Source organism: Hemitrygon akajei, chromosome 7 (assembly GCF_048418815.1).
Source record: "Hemitrygon akajei chromosome 7, sHemAka1.3, whole genome shotgun sequence".
Lineage (NCBI taxonomy): Eukaryota > Metazoa > Chordata > Chondrichthyes > Myliobatiformes > Dasyatidae > Hemitrygon > Hemitrygon akajei.
This window is the reverse complement of record NC_133130.1, coordinates 114110403-114124207: the sequence shown is the minus strand read 5'-3', so window position 1 is coordinate 114124207 and position 13805 is coordinate 114110403. Positions and strand designations below refer to the sequence as shown.

The following is a 13805-nucleotide window of genomic DNA, read 5'->3' as shown; positions in this document are numbered from 1 at the left end:
TCAGGTGAGAATGACATGAAAAAATATACAGCACACTTCAAAATATTCACCAGTGCTAAGCATTGCTGCAGATCCAGAACAAAGATACGTCCTCTTTATTAAACATTCCAGCAATACCGATGTTGACTTTATACCCATGACTGACTGTTTATTAATTTCCATAGATGTTCCCTGACCTGCTGAGTTTCTCCAGTGTGTTGCTTTGGATTTCCAGCATCTGCAGAATTTATTGTGTTTATAAATATATGATCATCAGATCTCCCTCGTCTTATATTAAACTGAATCGTCTGTGGCAATACAATTAGCAAGATATAGGGAAAATCATATCTGACCATATTCATGTCTTATTCTGGGATATACCACATCCAATGTCATGACAGTTACTAAAGCTTTTCATATGTTTTTTACATAAGCTACCTTTTTCTTGAGTTCAGAAGGTACCATTCCAGGAAGGAATAGTTTATGCAATTACACTCTACGTTGCCCTAAATGGGGAAATGATTCTGGAATTTTTGTTCATAATCAGAAAAACATTACAGTTCATCAGAGCTCTTGTCAAGTGAAATTGAATGGGTCTAAGTTCATTGAACAATATGTACTTTATGTACGGAAATAGAGCTGATGTCACTTTTCTATATTTATTATTATCATTTAATGTGTTTCCCTGCCGTGAGACATACACACAACTCGCCTTTACCCCCCGAAGCTAGAAGTAAATGAGACATTCTAGAAGGAGATCATTTAGCATCAATTTTATTCCCATCTTATGGTTTTGCGTGAAATATTCGAGAGATTAAAAATCTTGCTGCAGCCTTAGAAAGGCTAAACAATGACACTGCTGAAGCCTTGGGAAAGGTAGCAACAGAAATGGTCGCCAAGTGCAAGATGGTTCTTCAAAATCATGTGGCATTAGACCTCTTAGCAATGGGAGAAAGGGGGAATGTGCATCTATATATCTATATATATATTTGATATTTCATAACCCATTTTTAAATTACTTTATATGTAACGTTCCTTAAGGTTGTTACAGCTGGGGTAGTAATGCGGACAAGTTCCCATGACCCATTAAATGGCGTGTGTCTCAACTAGCCTCTGACAATAAAGTCCAGCTACTGGTTTTTACATGTGGCTTAGCGACTAGGCTTGGCAGAACAGTTTCTACTGACAGAAGGGGCAAAGGTGGGTTACTGATGCCTTAAAACCGGTCGCTTCAGGTAGATGGGGCTCATCAGCTGTGGCTGGAGGCTCCTCTTGGAGCAGGAAAGCTCTGATCTCAAACCTCCACTGTCTTGCGGCTATACCCACTCGTGGAGAAGGCTTCGGGAATAAACCCCAAGGGCAAAATCCAGAGCTGGAGTCCCTCAGGCAGTCTTACATTGAGTTCAATCTGACTGGTAACTCCTACGATGCTGCTGTACCAAACTGTATCGGTCTCTGCCGTTCCTTTAGGTTCATCAGATGCTGGAGTGGAGGAGCTTGCTATATGGGCAACGGCTTGCTCTCCATATCGTACTGTTACGAGCTGCTGGGAATTCTGCAAGTATTGTAAATAGATCTCTGTATCTTTCCTGGCACAAGGGGGCTTCACCTAGAGACATTTCAATGTAAAGTCCTTAACTGAGGAAGGGAAATGGAAACTGTCACCAAGGGAGAGGATTACAGTATTTGAACATGAGAAAGAAAGATAGTCAGAGCCCATCAGAAAAATGAAAAAAGTAAGTTTATCCTGAGATTTTTTTCTAAAAATACATTCAATAAGTGGGCGTGTCTGCTGAATTACTCTTCAAAAATCAGGAGATAACAGAGACCCTCTGGTCAATACCGAGCAAGATGACTATCTAAACTCATCCCATTGCTAACAATTGGTCCATATCTGTATTAACTTTCCCTATCCATAAAACTGACTAATGTGTTTTAAATACTAATACTGTACCAGTGACTACTTTCATCTCAAATCTATACCCTTTGGGTTTTGTTCCTCTGCTCTTGGGGAAGAAGACTATATGCACTCACCCATCTATTCCCTCATCATTGTATGCATTTTTGTAAGGTCAAACCACAATTCCTACACCCCAATGTAACTATTAACCCTAACACTAACCTGCCCAACTTCTCTCTATAACTGTGAATATTCACTGCTAGGCCAGTAGGCCTCCTCCTTGTTTTTTTTTTTTGGAAACCTTGCTTTCTAAACACAGCATCAGCCAATTTAAGTCCAAAAACAGATGTAAGTAAATTTTTCAACTAAATTGCTTTGTTTAGTTTCTGGTCATAAATGGAAGTCAGCCTTTAGTTATTAAGAGGTATAGTGACTGGAAAACAGTAATCAGCTTGGAGATTAAAAAGCAATCTTTATAGAACAGCTTTGCAAATAAGGTCTGTCTAAAGCATAGACACTCTTTGTCTATGAAAAGATGCTTGGTCACTACGTATGCTTTATTATTGCTCAAGAATAGAGTATAAGCCAATGTGTTATTTAATTTGGGTTGATTCAGACAGGTTAACTCTTAAGTTGCTTAGTTCAAGGAAGCTTGCAGAACAGACAGATATCATTTAGCAAATTAACAACTGATATGTTTATAGTTGGGAGTTTTATATTAGCTTTACAGCATTAATTGTGAACTGTGAATATTAAGCTGAGGTCTATGTCTCCAACTGCTTTTAGGCTATTTGTATTGAAAGGATATCTGGGGAAATATCATATATATGTGAAGTCACCCAATTGGGGGAAAAGGGGTATAAATGGAGAGAGCAGTTCAGGCATATTAGGAATGTGGTAAGGAACATCATAAATCGTAGAAGAAACAGAATGAATGAGAAGCAATTCCCCCAGCTTTGGTTTCTGTGGCAGAAGATTCATTTGTCAGGAACTGATTGATATGTCTTTTTAGTTTATATAGGAATTGTACCTTTGTTTTTGGAAATCCTTAATGCCTTATCCTTGTTTAAGAAGTGCTTTATGCTTTGGAAATGTTTTGTGCTTTAGAAATGGTTTGTAATTTGGAAATGTTCCACCGTCTAATGTTTCAAGATTCAAGATAATAATTTAATAATTCAAGATAAGATAGGAATCCTCTGTGAGAATTGGGAAACGTTTAAGATAGAAATCACATGAGTTTTCTATGTGTTTGAAGATTGTTATTTGGATTTAAATGGTTACCACTGGAAATAAATGAACTGTGTTTAAAATTATATAATTCTCTACAACTTTTACCATTTCCAAGAGGGATGCTCCTAGTAAATGCATCTTTACTTCCCCACCACCTTCTGCTTTCCACGGGGATCACTTCCTCTATGATTCCCTTGTTCATTCATCCCTCCCCACTAATCTCCTCCCAGGCATTTATCCCTACTAGCGCTGTAAATGGTATACCTGCCCATTCACCTCCTCTCTCATCTCCATTTCAGGGAAGGCAACACTTCACCCATGAATCTACTGGGGTTGTCTATTATATCCGGTGCTCCTAATGCAGCCTCCTCTACATTGGTGCAATAACTGAGGGGTGTCTGTCGTCATGATAAAGAAGGGTCTGGTCGCCAATGGCATCAATGTAGAAAAGTTCAAAAGTCAGATCAAGATGGTTATTAAAAGGAAATTGAAAAGCAGCTCGCTGGTTCACACTAAGGGCGCACGTGCCTCTGGTTCCTCGAAGGCTGCTAAAAAAGACAGCGCCATGAAAATCGTGGAAAAAGTGAAGAAGCCAGTGGCCAAGATGCCTTAGACCAAGAAGCAAGCGATTAAGAAACCTACGGCCAAGAAATCAGTAGCTAAGGAATTTTCCACTGAAAAAAACAAGGGGTAAAGAAACCAATGGCTAAAAATGCGACAGCTAAGAAACCAGTGTAGCCCCCGGTAAGCCTCAGGCTCGCTCAGCCTTAGCAGTAACATAAAAGAAGAAACCCCTTACACCAGTAACTAGGAAGAATGTGCAGAACCCCAACAGTCCCAAGAAGATGTTGTATCCGGGGAGTTTCTGATCACGTCCACGATATCCTGAAGTAGGAAAGAGAACAACCAGAGGTTGGAAAAGGGAGAAGATCCTGAAAACAGACTACACAGAGTTAGGAAGGAAGTTGAGAAGCAGGACCACAAAGGTAGTAATCTTGGGATTACTGCCCGTGCCCCGTGACAGTGAGTATAGGAATAGAATAAGGTGGAGGATAAATGTGTGGCTGAGGGATTGGAGCAGGGGGCAGGGATTCAGATTTCTGGATCATCGGGACCTCTTTTGGGGCAGGTGTAACATGTACAAAAATGATGGGTTGCACTTGAATTCCAGGGGGACCAATATCCTGGCGGGGAGGTTTGCTAAGAAAATTGGGGAGAGTTTAAACTAGAATTGCTGGGGCCTGGGAACTGAACTGAAGAGATGGAGGAAGAGGTGTTGACTCACAAATAGAGAAAGCTTGGAGACAGTGCTAAAGGGAGAACAGGCAGATGATAGAGAATGAACGCACTCAGACCGATGGTTTGAGATGTGCCTATTTTAATGCAGGGAGTATTATGAACAAAGCAGATGAGCTTAGAGCATGGATCAGTACTTGGAGCTATGATGTTGTGGCCATTACAGAGACCTGGATGGTGCAGGGGCAGGAATGGTTACTTTGAGTGCCAGTCTTTAGATGTTTCAGAAAGGACAGCTAAGAAGGCAAAAAAGGTGGGGGTGTGGCACTATTGATCAGTGATAGTGCCACCGCTGCAGAAAAGGAGGAAGTCATGGAGGGGTTGTCTACGGAGTCTCTGTGGGTGGAAGTTAGAAATAGGAAGCGGTCAATAACTCTACTGGGTGTTTTTTATAGACCATCCAATAGTAACAGAGACATCGAGGAGCAGATAGGGAGACAGATTCTGGAAAGGTGTAATAATAACCGGGTTATTGTGGTGGGAGATTTTAATTTCCCAAATATCAATTGGCATGTCCCTAGAGCGGTGTGGGAGAGGGGTTAGATGGGGTGGACTTTGCTGGGTGTGTTCAAGAAGGTTTCTTGACACAATATATAGATAAGCCTACAAGAGGAGAGACTGTACTTGATCTGGTATTGGGAAATGAATCTGGTAGGGTGTTGGATCTCTCAGTGGGACAGCATTTTGGAGATAGTGATCACAATTCTATCTCCTTTACCATAGCATTGGAGAGGGATAGGAATGGACAAGTTAGAAAAGTGTTTAATTGGAGTAAGGGGAAATATGAGGCTATCAGGCAGGAACTTGGAAGCATAAATTGCAAACAGATTTTCTCAGGGAAATGTACGGAAGAAATGTGGCAAATGTTCAGGGGATATTTGTGTGGCATTTTGCAAAGGTACGTTCAATGAGACGGAAAGGATGATAGGGTGCAGGAACTGTGGTGCACGAAGTCTGTTGTAAATCTAGTCAAGAAGAAAAGAAGAGCTTATGAAAGGTTCAAAAAACTAGGTAATGATAGAGATCTAGAAGATTATAAGGCTAGCAGGAAGGAGCTTAAAAAGGAAATTAGGAGAGTCAGAAGGAGCCATGAGAAGGCCTTGGTGGACAGGATTAAGGAAAACCCCAAGGCATTCTACAAGTATGTGAAGAGCAAGAGGATAAGACGTGACAGAATAGGACCAATCAAGTGTGACAGTGGAAAAGTGTGTATGGAACCGGATGAGATAGCAAAGGTACTTAATGAATACTTTGCTTCAGTATTCACTATGGAAAAGGATCTTGGCAATTGTAGGGATGACTTACAATGGACTGAAAAGCTTGAGCATGTAGATATTAAGGAAGAGGATGTGCTGGAGTTTTGGAAAGCATCAAGTTGGATAAATCACCGGGACCAGATGAGATGTACCCTAGGCTACTGTGGGAGGTGAGAGAGGAGATTGCTGAGCCTCTGGCAATGATCCTTGCATCATCAATGGGGACAGGACAGGTTCTGGAGGATTGGAGGGTTGCAGATGCTGTTCCCTTATTCACAAAACAGAGTAGAGAAAGCCCAGGAAATTATAGACCAGTGAGTCTTACTTCAGTGGTTGGCAAGTTGATGGAGAAGATCCTGAGCGGCAGGATTTATGAACATTTGGAGAGCCATAATATGTTCAGGAATAGTCAGCATGGCTTTGTCAAAGGCAGGTCGTGCGTTATGAGCCTGATTGAAATTTTTGAGGATGTGACTAAACTCATTGATGAAGGTAGAGCCGTATATGTAGTTAATATGGATTTTAGCAAGGCATTTGATAAGGTACCCCATGTAAGGCTATTGAGAAAACAAGCAGGCATGGGATCCAAGGGGACATTGCTTTGTGGATCCAGAGCTGGCTTGCCCACAAAAGGCAAAGAGTGGTTGTAGACGGGTCATATTCTGCATGGAGGATGGTGACCAGTGGTGTGCCTCAGGGATCTGTTCTGGGACCTCTACTCTTCGTGACTTTTATAAATGATCTGGATGAGAAAGTGGAGGGATGGGTTAGTACGAGGGGGTTAGGCAGCCTTTAAAAGCCAGTCGCGGAGGCCCTCTGGCATTCCAATCCCAGTATTTGTTACCGTACTCGGACTGCTGAAAGAGAATGGCGCAGACCAAGCAAACAGCGCGCAAATCCACCGGAGGGAAAGCTCCCCGCAAACAACTGGCCACCAAAGCGGCGCGGAAAAGCGCCCCAGCCACGGGCGGAGTGAAGAAGCCCCATCGCTACCGGCCCGGCACCGTGGCTCTGAGGGAGATCCGGCGCTACCAGAAATCCACCGAGCTGCTCATCCGCAAACTGCCCTTCCAGCGCCTGGTGCGGGAAATCGCTCAGGACTTCAAGACCGACCTGCGCTTCCAGAGCTCGGCCGTCATGGCCCTGCAGGAGGCCAGTGAAGCTTACCTGGTGGGGCTGTTTGAGGACACCAACCTGTGCGCCATCCACGCCAAGCGAGTCACCATCATGCCCAAGGACATCCAGCTGGCCCGCCGCATCCGTGGGGAGCGCGTCTGAATCCGGCCTCGGCACCAAGCACAACAAAAGGCTCTTTTAAGAGCCACTAACTCAGCAGTGGAAAGGGCTATCATTTCCTATTCACTCAGCTTTTGTGTTATCGACACGCCGATTTCCTCTGACCTCCCCTGTGTGTGATTTGTGTAATATTGTTCTATAAGACATCCCGGTTTTTTACACAGACTCCAACGCGGCCGAACACCATCAACACCGAGAGTCAGCAGTTCTGTGCAGTTAACGGTGCGCGAACACCAGAGAGAAACTTCTCCCTCGCCGTCAGGGTATCTCTGTCCCCATACACCTGTCGTGTACCGCTGGTTGTTTTGGGGAAGGTTTCCAGGCATTTGTGGTTGTTACTGTTATGGGGAATGAGTTTTAATAAATGTAGCCTTCGAGTCCCATTTCTCGTCGAGACCATGATCGGGCCACAACAGTCTGCAGACACTGGAATTCCGGTTCTCTCACAAAACAACTTTTTTTTTCACGTTGCAAACTCGCCTTAGACCGAGTTTGACCGCGAATATAAACTGGAGCGACTTTTGGAAGCTAAATGACCAGAAACATTCAAACTGGTGAGTTAATTAAGGCTTAGGCTGTTACTATAAAATAAACCTTCACCGAATTAATAGGTCAATGCTTATTTTTGTAGACTACGGTTCAATAAATAACCTTTTCAAATTTCAGGGCATCCGGGATACTGAGGGACTTTCGCAAACACGAGGAAATCTGCAGATGCTGTAAAGTCGTCTCGGCCCGAATCGTCGACTGTACTTCTTCCTATAGCAGGCCAGGGCCTGCTGCGTTCCACCAGCATTTTGTGTGCGTTGCTTGAGGTACTTTCGGCGCTTTTCGTTCCGCTCTCTGATTGGGTTATTGCGCTCACCACAAAAGAATGGGAATTTAATCTCCAGACCCTTAATGTAACAACGACCGTTCATGACCCAATACTGTTCATGTTGTGCTCAGAGTGATTTCAATCCCGTGGCATAATTGTCAGTAATTACCTGACAACCTCGTCCCTTTGTTTTAAATTTAATCGCATAACAAAGAGTTATGTCCCCGATCACGGCTCTCTCGGTGAGTTGGTGGGCGGCTCTTAAAAGAGCCTTTGTTTTGTGTTTGGAAGAACGAAGAGTTGCTCAACCGCCGAAGCCATAGAGAGTGCGGCCCTGGCGTTTCAGAGCGTACACCACATCCATGGCAGTGACAGTCTTGCGCTTGGCGTGCTCGGTGTAGGTGACCGCATCCCGGATCACATTCTCCAGGAAAACCTTCAGCACCCCGCGGGTCTCTTCGTAGATCAGACCCGAGATCCGCTTGACGCCGCCACGCCGAGCCAGACGGCGGATGGCCGGTTTGGTGATGCCCTGGATGTTGTCACGGAGCACTTTACGGTGCCGCTTGGCTCCGCCTTTGCCAAGTCCTTTGCCTCCTTTCCCTCTGCCAGACATAATGCAGCTTCACTCCAGTCGTTGTTCAGTAACAAACTTTTTTTTTTTTTTGGGGGGGGGGGAGGAGAGAGAGAGAGAGAGAGAGAGAGAGAGAGAGAGAGAGAGAGAGAGAGAGAGAGAGGAGACAGGAACGTTTAAGTGTAAAGGGCAGAAAGATATTGTGAGAGGACAGACTTTAAGGACAGCATTTCTCACAGAAGGATACGTGGAGGAAGCTGTAGAGATAGGTATAGTCACAATATTTAAAATATGTCTGGGCAGGTACATGGAGAGGAAAGATTTGGAGTGAAACAGCCTAACTGAAGACAACTGGGTGCAGTTGAGTTTGGCAGCTTGGTCGACATGAATGAGTTGGGCCAAAGGGCCTATTTCTGTGCTGCATTCATCTGTGACTCTGTTTTGGGGAGTTAACCCAGGGAAGCTGTTCACAGGGTCCTGAGGAGTGTTATTGAACAGTGGGACCATTCGGGTTCCTGCCTCCATCATCTCCTGGCAGCTCATCAGCTTTTCCGTCTGTGAGAAATTTACCTCTCAGATTCCTTTGAGCCTCCACCCCGTCACTTTGAACCTATAGCCTCTAGGCTGAGAAACTTCTAGCATGGAAAATAGACTCTGATCATTTCTCCATTAATGTCACCTCTCAGTCTCCTTCACTCCAAGGAAAACCCCAGCCCTTTCAATCCCGTATAAGTGAAGCCAACCAGTCCACATTGTCTGGATTTTTTTTCTGCAGTCTCTCAATTGTAGTCACATCTCTTCAAAGATTCACAGTTCATTTATTTAATACAGATTACGGCTCTGAGATGTGACCTCCTACAGGCAGCAACAAAACTAAAAAAAACGCAATACGACCCGCTGAGAAAACATGAAACACCCAATGAGAGCAAATTGTACAAATGGCAGAAAATGAGTGCACAACACAAAGAATATCAACCCGGGAGAACTCAGTTTAGTTCAGCACCATACCTCCAGCCAATGCAAACCACAGGATCATTCTTTGCTGAAGTGCCCCAGTCCGCATCAATTGTCCCAATCAAACTGCTCAAAAGCAGTATCCAGGAACACATGCAACATGAACGTCAACTCCAAGACAAGTCCACGACCTCTCTGATCAATCCTGCCATTATGGATTCCAAGACTGCTTCACTTTCCTCCAATGGTAGCTAGTGAGAAAGAGAGAGGAAGACCAGGCAAACAGGGCTGAACACCTGCCTGTTTTCTGCTCTTGGCTTCATTGGCTTCAGCCTTGCTTGATGCTTTAATCAGAGAGAAGTAATGGTGTTGATCATGGGCTTCAGGCTACCAGGCCACACATTCTGCTCCAAACCTCATCAAACTCTCTCAGAGACAGCTAAGTGCCAGATCACTCAATTGGCCCAAAATCACACCACTAAAATGTAAATCACAAGTTCCAATCACACACAGCTTCGTAGTAGAATCATATTTGAAAGTGGTAGTAAAGGAAGTAGTTTTGCCAACTGTCAGTCGGAAGTTGCTGTTGGTTGCGTTGTTTGCTGGTGACATGTTAGAGCAGCAATCAGGTTTGGTGTGGTGACCAGAACAGGATACAATACACCTATTTTGTGTTATCTGTGAGCTTGGAACCCAGCAGCTATCCCTGCCATCTATCACTGATCATAGATATCCCGTCTCAGAGGCTACCATCCAACATCACCCTCAATGTCACAAGTCTATCTGTTAATATGGTAACTGGGATGTTATTGTTACAGTTGTACTTGATATTGGTGAGGCCACGACTAGAGTACTGGGTACAGTTTGGTTACAGTGTTATAGGAAGGACACCATTTACATGGGAAGAGTACAAAATTTATGAGGCTGTTGCCAGGATGACAGAGACTAACTTATAGGTTCAGGCTGGACAGGCAAGGACTTTATTCCATAGAGCACAGGAGACTGAGTGGTGATCTTATTAAACTGTATCAAATCATGAGTGGCTCAGTGGTTGTTCTGTCATTTTTCCCCAGGGCAAGGGATTACAAAACTAGACAGCATAGCTTTAAGGTGAGAGGGGAAAGATTTAAATGGGACCTCAGAGACTCAGATGGTGGTAAGTACATAGTTCAAGCTGCCAGAGGAAATGGTTGAGGCAGTCACAATCACAACATTTAAATGTAATTTGGAAAAATAGATAGGAGTACATAGTTGGGTTTGGGACAAGATCCAGACACAACTTTCCACCAACAATATATGCAGCTTATGGCAAGGTTTGCACACCGTCTCAAACTTCAAAGCTAGATCCAGTGGAGTTTCCAACATTGCTGCCTCTCTCCCAGATGAGCTAAATCATTTTTTATGCACAATTCGATGCTGCCAATACTGAGGCCCTGAGGTGACCTACTGATGATGCGACCTGCAACCTGGTCATCTCCGAGGCTGAAGTACACAGGCGTTTCCAACGAGTGGACAGTCGTGAGGCTGCGGGACCGGACGGCGTCCCAGGGCGGCTACTCAGGATGTGTGCAGCACAACTGGCAAGTGTGTTTACAGACATTTTTAATCTCTCCCTCTCCCAGTGTAGAGTGCCTCCTACAATTGTTCCAGTACCTAAAAAGACCAATGTAACATGCCTGAATGACTGATGTCCGGTCACACTCACCTCAATAATAAGCAAATGCTTTGAGAGGCTGGTCAAGGATTACATCTGCAGCATGCTACCACCCACACTGGACCCTCTACATTTTGCCTACTGATTGACAGATGACACAATAGCTTCAGCTCTACATACCGTCCTTATGCATCTGGAGAAGAAGGATGCTTATGTGAGAATGCTGTTCTTGGACTACAATTCACCATCCAACACCATAATTCCATCCAGGGTCGACAAGAAGCTCAGAGACCTTGGCCTTCACCCTGCCTTGTGTAGCTGGATCCTGGACTTCCTGTCTGATCGCTGGCAGGTGGTAAGAGTGGGCTCCCTCACCTCTGTCTCTCCGACTGTCAACACAGGTGCCCCTCAGGGCTGTGTATTAAGCCCCCTCCTTTACTCTCTGTATACCCATGACAGTGTCATCACCCACAGCTCCAATCTACAAATTAAATTTGCTGACGACATTACACTGATTGGCCTAAGTTCAAATAATGAGGCAGCCTGCAGGGAAGAAGTCATTACTCTGACACAGTGATGTCAAGTAAACAATACCTCCCACAATGTCGCAAAAAAAAAGGAGCTGGTTGTGGACTACAGGAGGCATGGATACAGGCTAACCGCTATAGACATCAATGGGTCTGGGGTTGAGAGGGTGAATAGCTTTAAGTTCCTTGGTATAAACATCACTGAGGATCTGCTGTGGTCTGTACATACCAGCTGTGGGCTGAAAAAGCACAACAGAGTCTCTTTCACATCAGACGGTTGAAGAAGTTTGCTATGGACCCCCAAATCCTACGGACTTTCTATAGGGGCACAATTGAGAGCATCCTGACTGGCTGCATCACTGCCTGGTATGGGAACTGTACCTCCCTCAATTGCAGGACTCTGCAGAGAGTGGTGTGGACAGCCCAGCGCATCTGTGGATGTGAACTTCCCTCTATTCAGGACATTTACAAGATGCATAAAAAGGGCCCAAAGGATCATTGGATATCCGAATCACCCCAACCACAAACTATTCCAGCTGCTACCATCCGGGAAACAGTACCGCAGCATAAAAGCCAGGATCAACAGGCTCTGGGACAGCTTCTTCCACCAGGCCATCATACTGATTAATTCATGCTGACACTACTGTGTTTCTATGTTATATTAATTATCCTGTTGTACATAATATTTATTATAAATTACTATAACTTGCACGTTAGACAGAGATGTAACAAAGATCTTTACTCCTCATGTATATGAAGGATATAAGTAATAAAGTCATTTCAAATGCAGGCAAATGGGACTGCCTTGATTGGCATCTTGGTCAGCATGGATAGGATGGGCCAAATGGCCCGTTTCAATGCTGAAATACTCAACGACTATCTCCTCGTTACTGAGACAGTTTCAGATCCCGTGCATTTAAAATTGTGGACCAGCCTTCCATGCGGGAATTTCTGAAAGTTCTTAGTGAAATCTGGTGTGAACCACATGACACAAACTGCCAGAATCAATACATTTGTTTATCTCTTCAAAAAAAAAGGCATTAATTAAATGCCAACTAATCAATCTGTTCTGACCATGACTAATCAACCCTTGCCTTTCCAAGTGGAGATTATTCTGGTCTCTCAGAATATTTTTCTAATATTCTTCCTCTTGCAGATTTGATAGTAACTGGCTTCTAATCATCTGTTTATGTTGGCTGGTAGTGTAGCAGCATCAGTGCTGGACTTTGGAGCGAAGGCTCCCAAGTTCGAATCCAGCCAGCTCCCTTGCACACTTTCCATCTGTGCTGGGTTGAGCGTTGAGCTAGCAACTTGGCCTCATAAAAATAAGAAAGCCTGCTAAAAAAACACCATCATGACGGCATCCCGATGATCCCACTCGGAGTTAAGGAAAAAAAAAGATCTGTTTGTCCCTGTTACCGTTCTTTGATAAAAATCCCACATCTGTTGTCTACCAGTCATCTGGCACCTCATCTGTGGCAATGTGAATTCCTTTTAATTTCTAAGATCTGCCCCCAGAGTTATGTGAAGAGCCTTTGAAACATCCACCCCTATTATTGCAGCACCCACTAACTGCTGGAGGAACTCAGCAGTCCATGCAGCAGCTATGGAAAAAGAGAAAAGTATCAACGTGTTGCAACTGGGCAAAAAAGATGAGAACTCAGACCAAGAAGGTGGGGGGAGGGGAGAAAGAAGTACTAGGTGGTAGGTGATAGGTGAAACCAGGAGAGGGGGCGTGGTTAATTAACAAGCTGGGAAGTTGATTGGTCAAAAGGATAAAAGATTGGAGAAGGAGGAATCTGATAGGAGAGAGTAGAAGATATGAAAGGAGCACTAGAGGGAGGTGATGGGCAGGTGAGAGAGGGGAATGGGGAATGTGGGAATGGTGAAGAGGGGTTGAACTACCCAAAGTTCAAATGGGACTGCTTGGATCGACATCTTAGTCAGCACAGATGGGATGGGCCAAATGGTCTTTCCATGCTGAAATAATCAATGACTCTATCTCCTTGTTACTGAGACAGTCTTGGATTCTATTGCTTTAACATTAATATTTCTGCCTTCTTGCTCATTACTGCAGTGACAGTCTCCTTCATCAATGATGCTGTGCCATCTCCTCTTTTCCATCCCTCCCTATCATGTGTGAACCGCGGAATGGTCAGACTTCAGGGTGAGGACAGTGCAGGCGGTGCACATGTGATGGGAGGAAAGCCAGATATTTTTCAAACATTGTAAATGTGTCTACATTTTCAGCTCCTCTGGCAGCTCACTCTGTATACTCACCACCCTCTGTGTGGAAAATCTTCTCCTGTTGTCGCCTGGATA

General features: G+C 44.3%; 2 protein-coding genes across 2 annotated transcripts; one reads left to right on the top strand and one right to left on the bottom strand.

Annotated features, from left to right (window-relative positions):
* The first annotated feature begins 6528 nt into the window (after nt 1–6528).
* LOC140730146 (histone H3-like) lies at nt 6529–6939 on the top strand. Its single transcript, XM_073050278.1, has one exon. The coding sequence runs from the start codon at nt 6529–6531 to the stop codon at nt 6937–6939; it is 411 nt and encodes a 136-aa protein (XP_072906379.1).
* A 1107-nt stretch (nt 6940–8046) lies between these two features.
* On the bottom strand, nt 8047–8414 carry LOC140730047 (histone H4). Its single transcript, XM_073050193.1, has one exon. The coding sequence runs from the start codon at nt 8388–8390 to the stop codon at nt 8079–8081; it is 312 nt and encodes a 103-aa protein (XP_072906294.1). The 5' UTR covers nt 8391–8414; the 3' UTR covers nt 8047–8078.
* Between the last annotated feature and the right edge of the window lie 5391 nt (nt 8415–13805).

Coding starts and splice junctions, on each gene's coding strand:
- LOC140730146 (XM_073050278.1), top strand. CDS start 6,529: ATGGCGCAGACCAAGCAAACAGCGCGCAAATCCACCGGAGGGAAAGCT.
- LOC140730047 (XM_073050193.1), bottom strand. CDS start 8,390: ATGTCTGGCAGAGGGAAAGGAGGCAAAGGACTTGGCAAAGGCGGAGCC.